General features: G+C 43.1%; 1 protein-coding gene across 1 annotated transcript in view; it reads left to right on the top strand.

The window, feature by feature from the left end:
* msh3 (mutS homolog 3 (E. coli)) overlaps positions 1-23,254 on the top strand; it is a 266,392-nt gene that overhangs the window by 22,737 nt on the left and 220,401 nt on the right. The window contains exons 5-8 of the mRNA XM_063068557.1: positions 70-186; positions 7,690-7,811; positions 12,015-12,165; positions 22,584-22,750. Coding sequence (XP_062924627.1) covers positions 70-186; positions 7,690-7,811; positions 12,015-12,165; positions 22,584-22,750 — 557 coding nt within the window. The remainder of the gene's footprint in view (positions 1-69; positions 187-7,689; positions 7,812-12,014; positions 12,166-22,583; positions 22,751-23,254) is intronic.

Here is a 23,254-nt window from a genome sequence, read left to right as displayed (position 1 = left end):
CCTTCTGACAGTCTGTTCCATGGAGAGTGGTGAATCCGGTTTTTATGCAGTGACTGCTTGCCCTTGCAGATCGCAGCTCGAGAGCTGAATATTTACTGCCATCCAGACCATAACTTCATGACGGCCAGCATCCCAGTGCACCGGCTCTTTGTGCACGTGAGGCGCCTGGTTGCTAAGGGATACAAGGTAATTGGTATCAATCTTGCTCCCTTTTGCAGGAAAGGGGTGGAGGGATTCTGCAGTTTTCACCCGTTGGAAGAGCAGAGATGGGCGAAGCTGCCCGAGCCTCCAGCTGTTCGGTTGCACCAAGCTTGCAGGAATGGTTTTAGGAATGGGGCAGGGTTAGTAGGAGCAATGTTGACACTTGCTGCTGCTCTTTGGAATCAGAAGTCCTCTGAGGCCACACTTTGGGTCTCCCTCAAACAGCACACTAAAGGGGGTAGAACTGAGTAGTACACACAAATGCTAGAGGGACTCAACGGGCCGGGCAGCATCTGTGGAGAGGAATAGACAGTCAAGACTTTGGGCCAAGACCCATCATCAGGAGACTTGGGAGTCCTGTTGAAAGGTCTTGGCTTGAAATGTTTTCTGTTTATTCCCCTGCATCGGTTAACATAGTACGGAGAACAGCACAGCACAGGCTCTTCGGTCCACGATGTGCCAGCCATGATGCTGTCTGACTTGCTGAGTTCCTCCAGCATTTTGTGTGAGTTGCTCAAGGTTTCCAGCGTCTGCAGAATCTCGTGTGTTCATGAAATGGGAATCTGAGGCACAACTCCCTTAAACCGGTCCTCCTTGGTATGAAGGCCTAGGACTCCTGTCCCTCAATTCAGCTGGAGTGTTATTTCCCCCATCTCTTACTGGTATCCTGGGTAGTGGGACACTACCGAGAGGTGAGTGAGGTAGGAAATAAAAATAAAATGATTGAGGTCTTCGTTCAGGTTCATCTTCCAATTCATTGATCAGCTATGCATTGTAACGTACCGGATGCTGGAAGCATTGGGTATCTACGAAAAGAGAAACAGTTAATGTTTCAGATCTAGGCCCTTTGATCAGAAACATCTGTTATTTTCCTCTCCACGGGCACCCAATTGTTCACATTTCAGCTTGACATCCTGCTTCAGACACTGCGTCTGGAGAAGGGGGCTGATAGAGTCTGAAAAGCCGATTTTTAGTGAAAAAGTAAAGCAGTGTCTGCAAGTTGGTACAAGAGATGGAGAAAGCAGGGTTTTGTGTTGTTCAAACTTACTGAACGATTGTCACTCCTAAAATATGTGTAGTTTATAAATGAAATTTAATTATTTTTGATAGCCAGATACTTGTGTGTGCAATGGGCCACCAACGTGAAAGGTGAAGGGGATTGAGGTTGAAGTGAAAATATTTTTGTACCATGAGGGAAGTAATGTCTAATTTGATTGGGTAACATCCAAAGTGCTAACCTGTTTAATATTGAAATAGTATTTAACATTAGCAGGAAGGCATAGTTGAGTGGTGTCTGTGGTGAGCGTTTCTGACCCAGGGCCTTTGATTTGCACAGGTGCTCAATGTTTACAGTATGTTCAAGTTTCATTTCTCGTTTCCAACATCTGCAGTTTTTCGACATTGATTTACTAGTGAGAAAGTAAATATGGTTTCTGAACTGAAGTACCCAGCGTCGTTTCTTCAGCAGGGAGAACAGGGTGAGTGCGGGGAGTGGATGTACAGGAGGTGGCCGGCGGCCATTTGCTTTGGCACCTGTCACCATTTGCACTCACAAATGCTTCGACACAATACTTTGTTTTTTATCTGCTGAGCTGAGTGATCCTGAGCTTCCTTCTCACCCCTTCCCCGTCATTACTGCCCCCTCCCATCTTGTGTCCCATTCTGCTTCAAGATCACTTGGTTCCATCTCCATAATGCTGTCTAGACCCCCCCCCCCTTTACCCCCATCCATGGGAACCCATTCCTCTGTCTTTGGCCAACATCCTTCCCCGTGTCTGTCAATTTGCAAGTCCTTCCAGGTAGGAGAGCCCAAGACACTGTCTGGTCAGTCCACTTGATGGGTGGCGGTACTATCGTGCCTTTTGCCTGAGCCTGTTCCGTACCATTGCAGGTATTTACCTTCCTCCTTCCCGTTCTGCTTGACCCTGGATTTTTCCCCCAGTCTTAAGTGGGTTTGAAATATTTAATATATATAATGTTTGATTTACAAGGGTGTTGCCTGGATTGGAGAGGCATGCCTTGTGAGAGTAGGTCGAGTGAACTTGGCCTTTTCTCCTTGGAGTGATGGAGGATGAGAGGTGACCTGATAGAGGTGTATAAGATGATGTATAAAACTGATCGTCTGGATAGCCAGAGGCTTTTTCCCCAGGGCTGAAATGGCTAACATGAGAGGGCAATGTTTTAAGGTGCTTGGAAATAGGTACTGAGAGGATGTCAGTGGTAAGTTTTTCACTCAGAGAGTGGTGGGTGCGTGGAATGCACTGCCAGGGACAGGGGTAGAGGCGGATACAATCGGGTCTTTTAAGAGACTCTTAGATAGGTACGTGGAGCTTGGAAAAGTAGAGGGCTGTGCGGTAGGGAAATCCTAGGCAGTTTCTAGAGTAGGTTACATGGTCGGCACAACATTGTGAGGCGAAGGGCCTGTAATGTGCTGTAGGTTCTATGATTCTATAAGCAAGCTGATTCACTATTGAGGCCAGTAGAGTTTATTTAAACGCAGGCCACTATCTATATAAAATAATTCCTAGTGCCAGTAACCAGAGCTTTTAAATTATCGAAACATTAATATGGTGCTTTAATGACTAATCAGAGTGCTGATTGACGTACTCAGATTTCTGAACTGCCCATGAACAGTTCCTCGCTGTTTTGCTCAAGAGGTTCTGCAGATGCTGAAAATCCAGAGAAACACACACAAACTGCTGGCGGAACAGGTGGGGCAGCATCTATGCAGGGGAATGAACAGTTGACGTTTCAGGCCAAGACCCTTCATCATGACTTTAGAGTCAGTTTGTTCCTCTCCGTAGATGCTGTCTGACCTGCTGAGTTCCGCTAGCATCTGCAGAATCTTGTGTGTTTATACTTGTTGAAATGTGCAGCCTGTTTTAAAGAATATAGATGGACAGTTTAAGTAAGCATTTGGCTGGAAATAAGATTACTATTTGTTTTTGCGTTATGTGCTTGAATGCAGTTGCGTGACTAAAATGTGATAACCATTCTGGATTCCAGTGAGCAAATCCAACCCCCCCCCCCCATTCCCAACTCTGACCTTTCACTTCTTCTCACTTGCCTATCACTTTCCCCTAACTCCTTCCCTTTCTCCTACGGTCCACTCTCCTCTCCTATCAGATTCTTCCTTCTCCAGCCTGTGACCTTTCCCACCCAACTGGCTTCGCCTGTCACCTTTCAGCTGGCCCTCTTCCCGCCCCCCCCCCATCGTTTTATTCTGGCATCTTCCACCTTCCTTTCCAGTCCTGCTGAAGGGTCTCAGCCCGAAACTTCGACTGCACTCTTTTCCACAGATACTGCCTGACCTGCTGAGTTCCTCCAGCATTCTCTGTGTGTTCCTTTAGATTTACAGCATCTGCAGATTTCCTCAAGTTTGTCATTTCTGCATGAGTTGTGTTTTTCCAGAAATGAGACCAAACGGTTTCTGTTATGATGAGTTTCATACTTGGTGTGTGTGTGTGTGTGTGTGTGTGTGAGTGAGAGAGAGTGGGATGGGTGTGATGTGTGGGTGGGTGGGGTGGAGGAAAGGGGATCGTTTTGCTGTTTTCTGTTGTTCTGCCGAACAGCCTGGGCATGCTCTGTTGGCACTGGAATGTGTGGTGACACCTGAACAGGGAGGGTGGGGTAAGACTCCATCCATCAGCTAATTATAATGTAGTCCTAACATCTCTACCCCGGCGTCGCCACAACAGTTCTCACCTTCGTTCATTCAAGGATAAGACAAATGACCCTCTCAATACCTCAACGACTCTTAATGACCCTGATGTGATTGCTATACCTTTAAACAACTCAGGCTACGTCCACACGACGCTGGATAATTTTGAAAACGAAGCTTTTTCTCTTCGTTTTGACCCTCTGTCCACATTGAAATGGCGCTTTTCTAAAACACTCTCCAGCGTGTGTAAATTTGAAAACGATTGTTTGGTGTTGCAGTGTGGACGGGGTAAACGGAGATATCTGAAAACGGTGTCAAGACAACACCACAACAACAATGCTTTTTCTGTTTCTGCTTGGTACTGCGCAAGCACCACCGTATGGCTGTTATAATGCACAGTCCGTGTGAACGGCGTGAAAGTTAAATTATAAAGTGAGCTTTTTTGACTATTTAAAAATGCTGTCATGACGTGCCGGAACAGAGAGCCGCAGCGCGGCATTTCGTTGTTTTCTTGAACGCAACCACCTAACAATTTCAGAACAGACGACAACGAGACTGAAGCCAGAAGAGATAGAAATGTACTCACCAAATACTTTGACCTATAGCTTACTGAATAAATAAGTATACTCACTTTGCCCTGTTTTCTGTCCTTGCTTGTATGAAGGTGGTTTACCTATTTATGCAAGTACTTCTCTGACAATAGATGTGTAACAGCCTAACGTAAAGTCGTATGGAAATACAAGAAAACACTGATGCAGACATGTTTTATATATCTATCAAGGTGCTTTATTAATGCAACAGAGTTAGTCAGTTTTTCAATGTTCATCTTCAGCCGGCTCATACTGTCTGTGAACTCCCTGTTGGTTGCCTCCATATGCTCCAGTGTATGTTGTTTTTTAGTTTTAAGTCCTCCTGCGTGAGAGCCAACAGCAATTCCTTTGAAGTTTTTCTAGTCTGTAACTGGACAAACTTGCACCAAGCATACCGTTTCCTCTTCGCTTGTTTTCTGTGTGTCCTGCGCATGCCCAGTCGGAGGAGATTTGCCCAAATATCCTTTCCAATGTGGACAGAAATATTTTGAAAAAGGCTTGGTGTGGATGCCTGTCGTTTTTACTCGAAACCGGCGTTTTCAAAATTATCCGGTCTAGTGTGGATGGAGCCTCAGAGTTTATAAGGTGGAAAACTGCCCACCATGGATCAGAACTGAAATAGCCTCTCGGATGAGTGGTAAAACCAGTTGCCTTGATTTACTACTGCTTGATATTCAAGATGATTGTCGCTACCTTCAAATTCTTTGCAGTTCCTAACTTGTTGAAGCAGTGAAATCATTTCATTTTCACTTCTGGCTGTTTCTAGCATCCCCAAGCTTGAATGCCTGAAACTGCAGTGAGCAAAAATCACTGCTTTTTGAACACAAGCACAAATAACTGATGCCTTTTAAAAACTGTCTGCTCGAAGCACAGTGTAGTGTCCAATGGCCACATAAGTGCACGTGACTGACGCAAGTTAGAAACTGTTCGACAGCGGTCTCCGGTCCTGAATAAGCGATGGGAATCCCAGATATTTTCTTGATTAGTGCTTGTTCTTTAAGAGTTGTCCCAAATAAGTAGCTGTCCCGATTAACCACAAGCAAGAGAAAATCTGCTGATGCTGGAAATCCAAGCAACACGCACAAAATGCTGGAGGGTCCCGCTGCAGGGTCTTGACCCGAAACGTAGACTGTTTACTCTTTTCCATAGATGCTGCCTGGCCTTCAGAGTTCCTCCAGTGTTTTGTGTGTGTTGCCCTGATTAGCTGATGGACCAATTGACCAAAATCCACTGCATTCATGTTCGTCAGCTTAATATTCCAGGGTTCCGATGTTTCAGATGTGATCGACGGGCTTATTAGGGAGAGTCAACATGGCTTTGTGCATGGTAGGTCATGTTTGACCAATCTGTTGGAGTTTTTCGAGGAGGTTACCAGGAAGGTGGATGAAGGGAAGGCAGTGGATATTGTCTACATGGACTTCAGTAAGGCCTTTGACAAGGTCCCGCATGGGAGGTTAGTTAGGAAAATTTAGTCGCTAGGTATACATGGAGAGGTGGTAAATTGGATTAGACATTGACTCGATGGAAGAAGCCAGAGAGTGGTGGTAGAGAATTGCTTCTGTGAGTGGAGGCCTGTGACTAGTGGTGTGCCACAGGGATCAGTGCTGGGTCCATTGTTATTTGTCATCTATATCAATGATCTGGATGATGATGTGGTAAATTGGATCAGCAAGTTTGCTGATGATACAAAGATTGGAGGTGTAGTAGACAGTGAGGAAGGTTTTCAGAGCCTGCAGAGGGACTTGGACCAGCTGGAAAAATGGGCTAAAAAATGGCAGATGGAGTTTAATACTGAAAAGTGTGAGGTATTGCACGTTGGAAGGACAAACCAATGTAGAACATACAGGGTTAATGGTAAGGCACTGAGGAGTGCAGTGGAACAGAGGGATCTGGGAATACAGATACAAAATTCCCTAAAAGTGGCGTCACAGGTAGATAGGGTCACACAGAGAGCTTTTGGTACATTGGCCTTTATTAATCAAAGTATTGAGTATAAGAGCTGGAATGTTATGATGAGGTTGTATAAGGCATTGGTGAGGCCGAATCTGGAGTATTGTGTTCAGTTTTGGTCACCAAATTACAGGAAGGATATAAATAAGGTTGAAAGAGTGCAGAGAAGGTTTACAAGGATGTTGCCGGGACTTGAGAAACTCAGTTACAGAGAAAGGTTGAATAGGTTAGGACTTTATTCCCCGGAGCGTAGAAGAATGAGGGGAGATTTGATAGAGGTATATAAAATTATGATGGGTATAGATAGAGTAAATGCAAGCAGGCTTTTTCCACTGAGGCAAGGGGAGAAAAAAACCAGACGACATGGGTTTAGGGTGAGGGGGGAAAAGTTTAAAGGGAACATTAGCGGGGACTTCTTCACACAGAGAGTGGTGGGAGTGTGGAATGAGCTGCCAGACGAGGTGGTAAATGCGGGTTCTTTGTTAACATTTAAGAATAAATTGGACAGATACATGCATGGGAGGTGTATGGAGGGATATGGTCCGTGTGCAGGTCAGTGGGACTAGGCAGAAAATGGTTCGGCACAGCCAAGAAGGGCCAAAGGGCCTGTTTCTGTGCTGTAGTTTCTATGGTTCTATGGTTCTATGGTCATTATAGTTTGCCCTCGATACTCAGCTACACTGCAAGACTTGGTGTAAGAAATGCATTGTGATCAAGGAACAGCTTTATTGGCCAAATACTTTTACATGTATTAGGGATTTATTGTGGTGTGTTGGTCAGGCTGTGACATGCAACAAAAAGCAACATACAACAATGATAAAGAATTATATTAAACTAATGTTATTAGTACAGATATGGAATAAAATGTGCATAAATCCCAGCATGTATTCACAATGTGAACAGCATTATAAAGAGTGGTTTGAAATGTGTACGGTGCAGTGACAGGGGGTAATAGATGGGGGGGGGAGTGTGGGGCACACTAGAATGATTGATCAGATTAACTGCCTAGGGCAGGAATCTTTTAAGTTGGTGTGACTTTTTGTTTTAATAGCCTTGTAGTGCTTTCCAGAATTATATAAAAATAATTTTGAGGTTAAAATATGGGTTTGGAATAAAATGTGCATAAATACATGAACACCAGTATATATTTAAGATGTACCCCACATTATAAAAAGTGTTTTACGGCGTTTACAGTGCCTTGACAGGGGTGGTAGATGAGGGGCTGGTGCTACGTTGTGGTAAAGGTAATATACACAACGTGTTATCTGATGGCTCTGTATCTTACAGGTTGGAGTTGTGAAACAGACCGAGACTGCCGCTCTTAAAGCTGTTGGCGAGAACAAAGGCAGCCTTTTCACTCGCAAGCTGACTGCTCTCTACACCAAGTCTACACTCATCGGAGAAGATATCCTTTCACCCCCGCCAGCTGCGTGCTTTGCTGGTTTTCTCTTGATTATGGGCTGTTTGGACTGACCTGGCACGGGAATTTCTAGCTTAGGAGTTTGAACGTAAAAGCTAAGTAATAAGGGTGCAGGAGTCTAACATCAAATCAGTAAGTGACCTCAGGAGATGTACAGCAGAGAAACAGGCTTTTCGGCTTAACTCATCTACGATGGGCAACGTGCCTACCTGACCCAGTCCCGTTTGACCCATGTCCCTCCAATCCCTTCCTATCTGTGTACCTCTCCAAATCTCTTTGAAATATTAGAATTAAATCAGCCTCCACCATTTCCTCTACCAGCTCATTCCATAAACAACACCATCCCTTGTGAGGGAAAACTTACCCCTCTGGTCCCCTTTAAATTTTTCCCATCTCACCTTAAATCCGATCTCCTCTAGTTTTAGATTCCCCCTTCTTAGGGATCTGGGGGCAAGTTCAAAGTAAGTTTTCTTGCGAGCATACTCAAATCTATAATAGAATACTAACAATAATCAATGAAGGACTATGACCATTCACCTCGTTTATGACTCTTGTGTTTTTTACGTCTCTATAAAGCCATAAGATATAGGAGCTGAGTTTGGCCATTCAGACCATTGTGTCTGCTCCACCACTTGACCATGGCTAATTTTTCCCCTCATCCCTGTTCACTTGCCTTCATCCCTTTGAGACCCTGACTAACCAAGAACCTACCAACCTCCACGTTAAGGTCCGCATCCATCCCCTGTTTTCCTGGGGAAAACGGACACAGTTTATCTTGCCTTCCCTTGCAATTCAAGCCGTCCAGTCCTGGCAACATCCTTGTGAATCTTTTCTGCGTCCTGTCTGGCTTGATCACATCTGTCGCGTGGTAATACAATTAGAACTGTACACAATACAACCGAGTGTGGTCTCACCAACATGACGTGCAGACTCTTGTACACAGTTCCCCGTCCGAAGATGAAAACATGCCATGTACGTACATAGAACATAGAATATTGCATTACATCACAGTACAGGCTCTGTAGCCCACAATGTTGTGCTGACCTTTTAACCCATTCTAAGATCAATTTAACCCTTCCCTCCCACCTAGCTCTCCACTGTTCTATTATCCATGTGCCTCTAAAGTTTCCTAAATGCCCCTAAAGTATCTGCCTCTACCACCACCCATAGCAGTGTGTTCCACACTCTCACCACTGAGTTAAATAAAGAAACTTCTTACATCCCCCCCCCCTCCATATTTTCCTCCAATCACCTTAAAATTATGCCCCTTTGTATCAGCTATTTTTACCCTGGAGAAAGTCTCTGGCTATCCACTTGATCTATGCCTCTTATCATGTACACTTCTCGTCCTCTTGTACACCTCACACCAGAGAGAAAATCCCTAGCTCGCTCAACCTTTCCAGGTAAAATATGCTCTCTAATCCAGGCAGCATCCGGGTAAGTCTCCTTTTCACCCCTTCAAAAGCTTCCACATACTTTCAATAATAAGCGACTTGATGTGAACACAAAACTCCCAAGTGTGGTCCAACAAAGGTTTTATTGACCCTAAACAATGTGGTTCACCACCTTGTCTACCTGTTATCACCTCCAGGGAACTATGACCTTTCACTCTCTTGATCTCTCTGGTCTACAACTCTCCCCAGGGCCCCGTCTTTCACTGTGACTAACCAATCCTGGTTTAACATCACCCCAGAAAAAGCAACACTTTATATTAGTTATGTTAAATTGCATTTGCCATTTCTTTGCTCACGTTCCCGGTTGGAAGAATTCAGGTTGGACAGCGTCAACAGAAGGAAAACCAGAGTCATAGAGATGTACAGCACGGAAACAGGCCATGCTGAAACCATTTAAACTGTCTATTCCCATCTACCTGCACCAGAGCATATCCATCGATATCGCTACCATCCATGTACCTATCCAAACTTCTCCTAATGTTGAAATAGCGCTCGCTTGCAACACTTGCACTGGCAGCTCATTCCACACTCTGATGACCTTCTGAGTGAAGACATTTCCCTTCATGTTCCCCTTAAACTCTTCACCTTTCACTCTTAACCCCTGACCTCCAGTTGTAGTCCCACCCAGCCTTAGATTAGATTAGGTTATGAGAACACTCAGTCCTCGTTTATTGTCATTTAGAAATACATGCATTAAAAAATGATACAACTTTCCAGAGTTTCAGATCATCAGAACTGGAGTGAAATTGAGAACGTTTGAGGCAGGAGAAAGAAACAAGAAAGAAGAAAAAATTGATTGATTCTGGTATTTAAGAATTGTATTTATCAAGTATGCAGTTGTTGGGTTGAATGAGTGGTTAGAATTGATGCAGCCAAGTAGTAATTTGGTGGGGCTGGCACCATGGGGCCATGTTCTCCTGGAAGAGAACTAATCGAATAATCCAGAAAGGCCAAACTCTAATCAATCGCATTGATAATTTGTATTAGTTTTAGAAAGAAAGAAAAAAATTGTATCAGTGAAACTGACCATGAAAATGGCATGTTTCCAAAAAAAATGAGGAATATCCTCCATCCTAGGCTAGTCTGCTCTGCTTATAATTCCATCCGAGGCCCTCAGGAGGTCGCGGTCGACAATCGATGTACGTCCTAGCTGTTACGTGATACGCAAGCCAGGACAGTACGATATGGAGAGCAAGCTGTTGCCTTCTCCATGCAGCTGATGTATACAAAGGACTGGCAGAGACCGATAACGGATTTTTCCTTGGGGGTTTCCTCCCTAAGACTTCCCCATGGTGGATACAGCAGTCATGGTGAGGAGGTTGGAAGTCAGTTTCCATTTTCCTGGATGAGCTGCCAACCATAGCTGACAAACCCCATCTGCCCGAAGCGATTGGTTTTAAGGCACCAGGAACCTGACCGTGCCCCTTCTCCTGTCAGTAGAAACAGCTCTGCTGGGCTTGGTAGCTAAGCCACATGTGAAGGCCAGGAGCTGGACTTGGTTATCAGGATCTATTTGAGGTGCACGCCATTGAGAGCGTTTAATAGGTAGTAGGAGCTTATTCCCCGGCTATGACAACCATAAGTAACACTATGACTCCAATCTCACAACATTGTGTTATTGAGTCATACAGCTGGGAAACAGGCCCTTCGGCCCATCTGATCAATGCCAACCACAGCATCTTCCCTGCTAGGTTGCCTGTGTTCAGTCCATAACCTTCCACTCCAAGCACCAACCCAAATGCCTCTTTAACACTGCAGTGGTTGACTCCTGACCAATCTCTACGGTGGCCCGTCAAGAGGGGTTCAAGACGAGGGTCCAACTACTCAGTTTCGAGGGAGATCAGGTGTGGGGAGTAAACTCCAGTCTTGCCATTGATACCCATGTTCATGTGAAGCAGGGGTTCCCAACCTATAGTCTACGAACCCCTTGCTTAATGGTTTTGGTCCATGGCAAAAAAAAGGTTGGGAACCCCTGAAGTAAAGTAAGATTATTCAATTAGAAAGAACATAAATCAGAACAATACACAACAGAACAGGCCCTTCGGCCCACAATAGAGTGCCAACCAACAATCTAACCCCTCCCTCCCATATAACCCTTCAATTTCGACTATCTATCTGTCTGTCTAAGTCTCTTGAATGTCTCTAATGTATCTCCTTCTACCATCACCCCTGGCAGTGCGCTCCTGCACCCAGCAGCCTCTGTTTAAAAAAAAAACTTAACACTGACATCCCCATCCGTACTTCCCTACCTTAAAATTAGAGATGATCTTTAGTGCCTCTTTCCTGATTTCAAATCCCTTGAATCTCTTCTGCAGAGGTTCCAGAGTACTAGCATAAGCATTTCTCCACGGTTAACTTTTTCCACATGACCCACTGCTAAGCCTCCATCCGAGCTCCTAGAATGGCAATATATGAATCATGACGGGATACTCCAAATTTCCTTTGCCAAGGAGTCTTGGCTGATCTTATATTTTTGCTTAATTCCACATCTTGATTCCAGATCTTTTGATTGAAACGTACCTCCTCTGCATTTCACATGGAGATGTGCTCTCCAGTCCATCTCCCTCCACCTGCCCCCCACTCCCCTGGCACAGTGGATTCTGATGCAGACACTGTCCGAAACAAATGACCAAAACCAGATCACTTTAATTTATCTTGTGGGCTAAACGCGCTGATGGAGTGGCAGGTATATAATTATTTGGGTAGCTACTAATTTGTCCTTGATGATTGTCACATATTAATCCCTTGTTGAGTGCGGATGTGGACGGTGAGTTGGGTGCTGTGGGAGAGGGAACTGGTGAAGTCCCGAACAACTACCTGATGTGCATCTACGAGCAAGCAGGGAGCAAACCCGACCGTAAGAAGCAGGGAGTTCAGATCGGATTTGTGGTAAGTGTCCCTACACAGCAAATAGATTAATCGTGTTTAATACACACATATCAGCCAGAAAAGTGGAACATCTGTTGAGATGTTGATCCTTATCCAGAATATGTCTATTGTTTATGGTGAGGGTTGCTATCTGCGAGACAAGCTTGTGGGGAAAATGGATTAAGATTTATTTTTAATTCTGTGATTTTACATCTGGTATTTCACAGCAGCATAGCAGTTAGCATAACGCTCTACAGCCTCAGCCACGAGAGTTCAGTTCCTGCTGCTGTCTGTAAGGAGATTGTACATATTCTCCTTATGACTGTGTGGGTTTCCTACTGGTGCCCTGGTTGCCTCTCATTACCCAAGGATGCATGGGTAGGGATTAGTGAGTTGTGGGTATGTGTTAAGGATCCGGCCTGAACACTGGGTCGAAGGGCCTCTGCTGGTAGCTCGGGATCACGACAGTTTTTAATTTCTGTTTTCTTTCACCTGGCTATGTGGGTTCTGGCCCAGCCCCTTTCCCTTTTTGGACTTCCTCCAATTACCTGCTTGTCTCCTCATTTGCACCCACCTGCTTCTAATTTTCACTCATTACCCCATCCATTTAAACCCCGCCTTGACTAGCATTCTCTGCTAGGGAGGCCGGCTGAGTTGGCTCGACTGGAAGCTGGCTGTGTTTTGCTTGATGTGTGAATGTGGTTTGGAACCTGTTGAGGGAAAGAGAGTGGGGAAGGAACGGAAATTGCTGGGAGGGGGTTGTGTGGGTCCGGTAATGGTGGACAAGATAAGAGGCGGGGTTGAGGGAAAGAAAGTGGAGAAGGAGAGGGATAGAGACTTGGGACTAGAGGTAGGCAGCTGGGGAGAGGTGGATTATTGTGAAGGGAGAAATAAAGGGAATGAGGAGGTAGTGAGGGGTTGGATGAATAAAAACCAAGACAAAGGGAATAAAAGAATAAGAAATGATAGTGGAGAAAGCTCTGAAAGTGAGGAAGATGAACAAGCTCAGAGAAGAGGTGTTGTCATAATTAGGTTTAATGAGAAGGCTCAGGGACATATGAAGAAAATTAGTCCGTTTGTGCTAACAACAACTCTGACAAATAAGGTAGGGGAAATAGTATTTGCAAAAGTCCTTAATGATGGCAACTTATTGGTAAGATGTGCGAATGAGGAATGACTTGAGAAAGCACTCAAGCTAAAAGAGATAGGAAAATGCAAGGTGGAATACACAGGGAGGGTGGGAGCACAAAACAGTGGTTGTAAAGGAGTGATCACGGGGATACCAATGAGTATAAATATGGAGGAGATAAAGAGGAATATCAAAGGAGGGAAAGTAATGAATGTTCAAAGACTGAAAACAACAAAGGAGGGAGTGAAAAAGGAAAGTGAATCAGTATTGATTGAATTTGAAGAAGAAAGAGTGCCAAGGAAGGTGTTCCTGGGTTTCATGAGTTACCCAGTAAGGGTGTATGTGCCAAAGCCACTGAGGTGCTATAATTGTCAAAGGTTTGGACACGTGGCTAAAAACTGTAAAATGCAGAGGAGATGTGCTAGATGTGGGGGTGATCATGAATATGGAAAGTGTGGAACAGGAGTTCAACCAAAATGCTGCAATTGTGGAGGAGCTCATAATGTTGCGTATAGTGGGTGTGAGGTTGTCAGACGGGAGATTAAAATTCAAGAAATAAGAGTGAAAAGAAAGATCACTTATGCAGAAGCTGTAAGAATGTCAAGAGAACAGAATAATGCTCCTAATGAACAGGGAGCAATAGGGATATGAGAGATGCAACAAAGAACAAATGACAGGATTTATGTAGACAAAAAGGCTCTAGTAACATTCATTGCAGGAGTGATTGATAGTACGGCTGAGGTAAAGTCAAAAAGTGACAAAATTCAGCTGGTGGTAAAAGCAGCAGTAAACCATTTAGGGTTAGTAGGACTGACATGGGAGGAAGTGAGGGAGAACCTCAGTAATCAGTCAAGCCAGGAAGTGTCATGTGTTGGTTAATACTAATTATGGTGATTCTTTTACAATGGAATGCAAGGAGCTTACTGGCCAATAGCCAGGAATTCAAGCACTTTATTAAAGAAATGGTTGTAAAAATGAATGTAGTGTGTATTCAGGAAACTTGGTTAAAACCAACTTTAGACTTTGTGGTATATGGGTATACAATGATAAGGAAAGATAGAAATCTAGGGGGAGGAGGGGGTTGTGCTATGTTAATCAAGCAGGGTATACCATATAGGGTACTGGAAAAAGGAGATGATCAGGAATACATAGTGCTGGAAGTGTGGGAGAGAGGGGAGGGAGTGGTTATAATTAACTACTACAATCCATATAAAAGGTTGGATTTGGACAGCCTATTAAAGATACAAGGACAAAACAGACATAAAGTAGTGTGGTGTGCAGATTTCAATGCTCATAGCACAATATGGGGGCATCAGATTACAGATCCAAATGGAAAGGTAATTGAAGATTTGATGGAAGAAAGGGATTTGGTGTGTATGAATGATGGTAGCGGCACAAGGATAGATATAACAACAGGAACTGAGTCAGTGTTAGATATTACGTTAGTGTCTAATACCTTGGCTGGCATTAGTAACTGGGGAGTTTGGACTGCTTCAACAGTAGGCAGTGATCACTACCCAGTTTTGTGTTCAGTGGGTGAAAGAGTTGAAGTAAGACCAGGTGGCAGAACCCTAAAGTGGGTGTTTGAAAAAGCTGATTGGGGTAAGTTCCAGAAGTTGAGTGAAGAAGGGTTGACAAAGATTGATATTTCTGGAAATGTAGATGAATTAAACAGTCAGGTGACTTCAGCAATTATCATGACAGCAGAAGGATCTATACCTAGGAGTAAAAATAGGATGAATAGAAAACTGGTACCATGGTGGACAGAGGAATCTTGTCAAGCTGTAAAAAACAGAAATAGAGCATTCAGGCTAGTTAAGAGAACCCATAATATGCAGCATTTGGTTCAATATAAGAAAGCACAGGCAGTGGTGAGAAGCACTATACGTCAAGCTAAAAGGGCAAGTTGGAGGAGTTTTTGCGACAAGGTAGGAAGAACAACACCTGTGGGAGAGATATGGGGCATGATTAAGAGGACGGGAGGAGATAGAAGGGAATGGGAATATCCAGTAATGATATCTGAGGAGGAAACTGCAGTCTCCAGTAGGGATAAGGCTGAGGTCATGGCCAAGTCATTTGTACTGATACACAGTTCAGAAAATTTGTCTGAAGGGAGAAGAAGAAGCGAAAGAATAATGAGCCAACACCCAGGTGTGTTAAGCAAGAGGGAAGGAACAGATGATATAATTGATGATCCATTTACATTAGCAGAAATGGTCAGAGCAATAAAGAGAGCGAGACCAACCTCCCCAGGGAAAGATCTGATATGCTCTGTGATGCTAAAAAATCTAGGAGAAGGAGCGCTCTTGAAGTTGCTGCATTTTTATAACAGAGTGTGGGAGGAGGGAAGATTACCAAGTGCATGGAAAGAAGCAGTAGTAATTCCAATAAGGAAGCCTGGCAAGGATCTGTCAAAACCCATTAGCTACAGACCAATTGCATTAACATCAAGTATATGTAAGATAATGGAAAGGATGATACAGAAAGGTTATCATATGAGCTTGAGAAAAGGGGAATGCTGGCAAGTTATCAGAGTGGTTTTAGAAAGGGAAGGAATTCCATGGACTCTGATTATGTTAGAGACTGAAATAAGGAAGGCCCAGGCAAATAGAGAGTCAGTAGTGGCAGTGTTCTTTGACATTGAAAAAGCCTGTGATATGATGTGGAAGGAAGGATTATTAATTAAACTGCACAAGATGGGGGTTGGTGGGAGAGTTTTTAATTGGATTAAAGATTTTTTGTTTGGTAGAAAAATTCAAGTTCGGATTGGATCAGAATTATCAAAACAGTACATAGTGGAAAATGGCACACCTCAAGGTAGTGTGATTAGCCCGTTACTTTTCATCATTATGATCAATGATGTCTTCACAAAGGTACCAGTGGATATAGGTAGGTCACTGTTTGCGGATGATGGGGCCTTGTGGAAAAGAGGCAGGAACATGGACCATATAATCAGGAAACTACAAGAAGCAATTGATGAAGTGGTGGAGTGGGGTTATGATTGGGGATGTAGATTTTCAGTAGACAAAACTCAAACTGTATTTTTTTACCAGGAAAAGGGTTGAGGTAGGGAAGAAGTTAAGGATGTATGGGGTTGAATTAGAAAGGGTTGCATCATTTAAATTTCTGGGAGTTATATTTGATTCAAGATTAACATGGGCAGAGCATATCAGGAAAGTTGAGGAGAAATGTAAAAAAGTAATAAATGTGATGAGATGTTTGACTGGTAGGGAATGGGGAGCAAGTTGTTCAGCTTTGAAGAGAATGTATGTGGCTTTAGTAAGATCTATATTGGATTATGGAAATATAGTATATGGATCAGCAGCTAGGTCTCTTATAAGGAAACTGGATGTGATTCAGGCTCAGGCCTTGAGAGTGTGCAGCGGGGCATTTAAAACGTCACCAGTGTCAGGCCTACAGGTAGAAATGGGAATAATGCCTTTGGAACTAAGAAGGATGCAACTGATGGCAAACTATTGGGCTAACTTGCAGGGGCACAATGATTCTCACCCTACTAAAGGAGTGTTGCAGGAGTGCTGGGAAAATGGGAGGTTTCAGAGGGATACCCTTAGTCGGGTAGGAAATGATATCACGAAAGAATGTGGAGTATTTGATCTGAGGATAAGTCCTTCAGTAGTTTATCCGGTTGTAGCTCCATGGAAGCTTGTATGGCCTGACATAGACTGGCATTTGTTAGAGGTAAAAAGGAAAGAAAGATATAAAACAGATTTGGTAAATGCATTTAACTGTCATGTGATGGAAAAGTATAGTGATTATACTCACATTTATACGGATGGTGCGAAGGAACCTGAAACAGGAGTGACAGGGTTTGGGGTGGTAATACCAGCAAAAGAAATTGGAATCAGCAGAAGAACATCTAATAAGTTAGGGGTGTTTACAGTGGAGATGCTGGCAGTGTTGGTTGCGTTGCAATGGGTGCAGAAAGCCAGACAAGCCAAAACATTGATATGTTCAGATTCATCCTCAGTTCTAGCAAGTTTAAGGTCTTTTCACACAAACAGTCGGCAAGATGTACTTTATGAAGTCCTTCAGTTAGTTACAAGAATTGCAAATCAGGGAGATCAGGTAAAATTTCTATGGGTTCCAGCACATGTAGGGGTGAAGGGGAATGAGAAGGTGGATGAGTTGGCAAAGAGGGCGTTAAAGAAAGAAAATGTGGAAATGCACATTAGTATCAGTAAAGCAGAGGTTAAGTGTGTAATCTGGGGAAAAAGTCAACCGAATGTGGCAAGAAAGATGGGACAGGGAGGGGAAAGGGAGGCATTTATATCAAATACAAAAGAGTGTTGCAGTTACTAGGGTAGGTAATGGAAACAGAAGAGAGGAAACTGTGTTGACTAGGTTAAGGCTGGGGCACTGTGCATTAAACACAACATTGAAAATGATAGGGAAACACCAGACAGGATTGTGTGAGGAATGTCAGGAAGAGGAGTCAGTAGAACATGTAGTTTTGTGTTGCAGGAAGTATGGGATACAGAGAGAGATGATGAGAAATAAATTAAGGGAGTTGGAGGTGCAGGAATTCACATTAAAAGGGTTGCTGGGCATGGGTGAGAGAGCACAAGTCTGGGTATTTTTAGCGTTTTTAAGGGGTACAGGGTTTTTTTATAGAATATGACGAATAAACAGGAATAGGATACTAGGATGGTCAAAGATGGGAGGGTGAAGTGTAGGGTGTGTGTGTGTGTGAGAGATTGGGTGAAGGGATTTAGAATGTATGTCTAGTGCACGTTCTGGAGCAGAGGGTGGCGGTAATGCACCATTAAGCTGGATGTCAACCGCCGTAAAACAAGATACAGAGAGAGAGAGAGCATTTTCTGCTAGTTCGTCCCAGTTCTGACCTGTGTTGTTCTAGCCTGTCATTGCAACTTCTGCCAACCGATTTTGCCTGATTCTGTGTTTTGGATTTTGTCCGTTCCTGGACCTGATTTTTGCCTGTGCGCTCTAGATTGTCTGCCCTCGCCTGACTGCCTTTCCTGGTAAGACCTCTGCCTGCCATTTCGGATTCGTGCCTGCCTTCTGTTTTTGAAAGACTGTTGCCTTTGTGCTCCCTAATAAATCCTGGTGAAAAAGTATTCATTGGTCTGCACTTGAGTCCCACCGAAACCCGACAGTGTGCCATGTTAGTGCTGGAAGCTTGGCAGCACTTGCAGCCCGTCCTCAGCACATCCTTGACTGTACTGGTTGCTGATGCAAAATGACACATTTCTCTGTTTTTATGTTTCAATGCATGTGACAAACAAAGCTAATCTGATTTTTAAAAAATAATCTGCAGAAGGAAAACATGGCACTTAGTGTATCCTGGCCCAGTTAGATCCTGTGGTGGAAAGTGACATGTGGAGGTTCTGTTGCTGATAGTAACCGAATTCAGCATCCTGTTCAAGATTCAGATGTACTTATCACATGCACATTGAAACATACAGTGAAATACAACATTTGCACGAACATCCAACACACCCAAGGTTGTCACTATACCTTCCGGTGCCACTGTGCACAGTGAACTTGGGTGTATTGTAGAGAACCATCAGTGATCTTTCTTACTGCCTTGAGTGCATTCATGTAATGCCTTTGTTAGACTCTGCTGCAGCCAACTGAATTGCTCTTTTAACTGAGTTTGGTGCGTTTTTCCATAAACTATTGCTACTGCTGGAGAAAACAGTTCCAGAACTCACACTGGAATCTCCTTCTGTTAGTCCTCTAAATCTCACCAAAGTTTGTAGCTTTACTGAAAACACCCCCTCGAGGAAAAGAAAATCAGGCCTTCAATGTGGGCACATAACCACCAACTCATCACAGCTTGAGAATAACTATGTCCTGGGCCTCCAGGTCAAACACAAGGGATTTGGGAATCTCTTTTTCAGTCCTGATGAAGGGTCCTGGCCTGAAACTTTGACGGTTTATTCCTTTCCATGGGTGTTGCCTGACTTGCTGAGTTCCTCCAGCGTTTTGTCTGTGTCTTCTGACTAAGTCCTTTCCTGAGCTCAGTTTTTTACAGTGTATAATGTTTGCTGTGTAGCCACGAGATGGCAGCAGAAGGCAACACCTGATTCTCCAATTGCTAAAGCAGCAAATCCGTCTTGGTTTCCCGTTCAACGCTGGAACCCAGAGCCATGCAATGTATGCAGTTGTAATTGGTGAAAATACCAACCAAGTCAATTTTATGCATCATTAATTAAGTCAGTCAGAATATCCAATCTCTGCGGAATTATTGAAAATAAGTCAAAATGGAGTTTATTGCCATCTGCACAAGTGCATGTACCTACAGGTGCAATGAAAAACTTATTTGCAGCAACATCACTGGCACAAAGCATCAGATAAACAGTGGTCACAAGAAAAATATAAATTAAACATTGTACACAGTTTTTGTAATAAATAACACAATTGGAGCAAAGAAATGTCTGTTTGTTGTGCAAAGTGGTCAGTGTTGCTAAACTCGATGGGCTTTGCTGGTTGGTTCAGGAACTGAATGCTTGAAGGGAAGGCGCTGTTTCTGAACTGGGTGGTGGTGTGGCACTTTATGCTTTCGTACCTCCTGCTGAAGGTCTCTGTGAAAGCGTGGCAGATGTAGAGGAGATGTAGTTTCTTGCCTTGAAACTCCAGGGAAGTTCTACAGATGTACTGTGGAGAGCATCCTAACTGGTTGCTGTGCTGTCTGGTACGGAGGGACCACTTCACAAGATCGGAAAAGGCTGCAGAGGGTTGTAAACTCGGCCAGCTCCATCATGGGCACTAGCCTCCCCAGCGGGTGAACATTTCCCCAAGCTGATCAACACCTCCACCCACTAACCCAGCCTTCCACACCCAGCACCATCACTACTTTCTCATCTCCTGTCACCCACGTTGCATACAGACACTTCTGTGCCTAGTGTCACTTTATGGACAAACAGGAAATCTATGTATATAAGCTATCTTGTGTATTTATACTGATTGTGTTTTTTACTGTTATTTTGTTCTTTTTCTTTTTGTGTTACCTCAGATCTGAAATAACAATTATTTTGTTCTCCTTTACACTCCTGCGCAGGAAATGGTATTAAACAATCTTGAATCTTCAAAAGGTGCTACTTTCAAAAAGTGGAGTCCATCATTAAGAACCCCCATCACTCAGGACATCATCTCCTCTTATTACTAATCGTTTCATCAATTAACTCTTAAGAAATAGTAGCTAACACACTTCGTGACAGAGTGATTAACCCGCAAGGTGTGCAATTTACACTTGCAAATCAGATATCAGTCTATAACTAGAAGTATTTTTAAATCAACTCAGCAAATTTCCAAAAATAATCACTTTCATATATTCTAGAAAATCCAAAGTTCTGGAAATCATTGCGGCCTAGGGCAAACAAAGGGAATCATTAAGGTCATCCTTCACCCGGGACAAAAAAAAAACAAAACAAAAAAAACATGCCCTCTTCTCATTACTACTGCAGGATTTTGTGAATTTTAATTATGTGAGAGTTACTTTATGTGCTTAACAAAAGCTGCAGATCCATTATGACCAGAAACAAAAGCAGTCACCTTACACTGATGTCATTACGTCAGATGCCGTCTCTGAAAGTGAACACAACTCAATGGTGGAGTTTGTGAATCATGTAGGACAATGTGTGTCATCAGTCACCCATTACAGTACCACCAGGGAGGAGGTACAGGAGCCTGAAGACACACACTCAGTGTTTTAGGAACAGCTTCTTCCCTTTTTCCCCCATCAGATTTATGAATGGACAATGACCCCATTGACACTATCTCACTATTTTTGATCTCTCCTACATTATTTTAAAATTATATTTCTTTTTCTTTTTCCAATATTAATTATTAAATTTTGTATACACAAATACAGAATTCATAAGGATACTTATTATAAATCAAAATAAGGGAGCACAAAATGCACTATATATAAATGACACTGATACAATCATGGTATCCCATATTCATGATCAATCAAATAAAATAAATTGAATTATGAAATACAATAATATGGTTAATTATATTATTAAAAAAATCTACACCCACTGCCAAGACAAAGCTGATTGGTAAAAGAAACAAAAGAAAAAGAAGAGTACTTTACCATCAACACACACGCAGCAGGCCAGGCAGCATCTCTAGGAAGAAGTACAGTCGATGTTCTGGCGAAGGGTCTCGGCCTGAAACGTCGACTGTACCTCTTCCCAGAGATGCTGCCTGGCCTGCTGCGTTCACCAGCAACTTTGATGTGTGTTGCTTGAATTAACAGCATCTGCAGAATTCCTCGTGTTTGAGTACTTTACCATATAGTGTTTTATAATAATAGCCCAGATCTATATTTTAATAACAATTCAAAGATTTTCAAAATAGTTCAAAAAGGGTCCCGATTTCTTTTTCTAATTTTTAGTTTTTTTAAAAATGCACTGTACTGCAGCTGCAAAACATATTTCATGACCGTGGTGTTCGACATGATTCTGATTTGGATTCAGATTAAATCATAGCACTTGAAATAGAATTTTGGTCTCACTTGCCACAGTTCAGATTCAGAACTCCAGACATTGTTTCCAGTATAATAGCAACAGGGAAAACCCAGGGAAGGAAAAGCTGATTGCACCAGGGACAGACAGCAGTACGGCAGTAACCACAGCTTTATAACTGTACACCCTTGTGGCCCATCAGTAGACGTTGATTCTCAGGTTGGTGCTGTTGTTTTTATGCATCACAGGTTATGGTGGTTCTGTGTTTACGAACAGCTGTGTCCAGTCCCCTCCCCATTCTCGTTATTACGAGGAGGACTTAACATCGATTGACTTTGGATTTGATTTGGTTCACAGTGGTTGGAAAGATTGTCAAATGGATCTGCAGTTTGAGCTCACAATCTACCTTGTAATGACTTGCACCTTATTATCTACCTGTACTGCACTTTCTGTGTAGCTGTTACACTTTATTCTGCATTCTGTTCAAAGGTTCATTCTATTTTCAAAGTATGCACACAGAATTCTGTTATTGTATTGTCTTACATTATCCTAGTGCACTGTGTAATGATTTAATTTCTATAAACAGTGTACAAGACAAATTTTGTCACTGTATCTTGGTACACATGACAATAATAAACCAACTCCAATTCTGGTATCTGAGTGAACCACTTCTTGTTACCAGTGATTTATTAAGATCATCAGGATATCAGCTCCATTTTGATTAATCTATACTTTTGCAAAAAGAGACATTGACATTTTTAATAAAAGATTATTTTGGGATCTTGGAAAGTTCACACATTAACACTGAGAGAGGGGCTATTTTGATTTTGATTTTTCCTGTTTTATTTTGGCAGGCTGTCCAGCCCAACACTGGTGATGTGCTTTACGATTGTTTCCGTGATTGTAAATCCCGGTCGGAGCTGGAAAGCCGGATCCTGTGTCTGCAGCCAGTTGAAATTCTGCTCCCACCGGAATTGTCTGAGGACACGGAGAAGCTTCTGGCGAGTATCACAGCTTCAAGGTGCGTAAGGTCGTGGGGCACTTCAGAGAATCAAGTTCAAGTTTATTGTCATTCAGTGGTACACATGTATACAGCTAAACAAAGTATCTTTCCTTTGGGGCCAGGCTGCAAAACACAGTGCATACAGTCACAAAATAATATTAGCACAAGTCCCTGAATGGCATGGCCTGAATATTGACATTGTTGAGGGTGATGTCTGGTCATTGAGAACCTTCACCCCCATTCCTTCAGCAGAGAGTTTGAGCTGGTCTGAATCCTGGCGCCGGAATGTGTGGTGACACTTGCTGGCTGCCCCCAGCACATCCTCGGGTGTGTTGGTCGTTAGTGCAAATGATGCATTTCACTGTATGTATGATCAGAATCAGATTTAATATCACTGGCAATACATTAAAAAAATTACTATAAATTTTCCGCCTAAAAAAGCGAGATCTCCCAGTGGCCACCCATTTTCATTCCACTTCCCATTCTGATATGTCTATCCATGGCCTCCTTGACTGTCCTGAT

The sequence above is a fragment of the Mobula hypostoma genome, chromosome 16, assembly GCF_963921235.1.
Source record: "Mobula hypostoma chromosome 16, sMobHyp1.1, whole genome shotgun sequence".
NCBI classification, from domain to species: domain Eukaryota; kingdom Metazoa; phylum Chordata; class Chondrichthyes; order Myliobatiformes; family Myliobatidae; genus Mobula; species Mobula hypostoma.
Note: the sequence above shows the minus strand (reverse complement) of the source record. Positions and strands in the feature narration are given on the sequence as shown.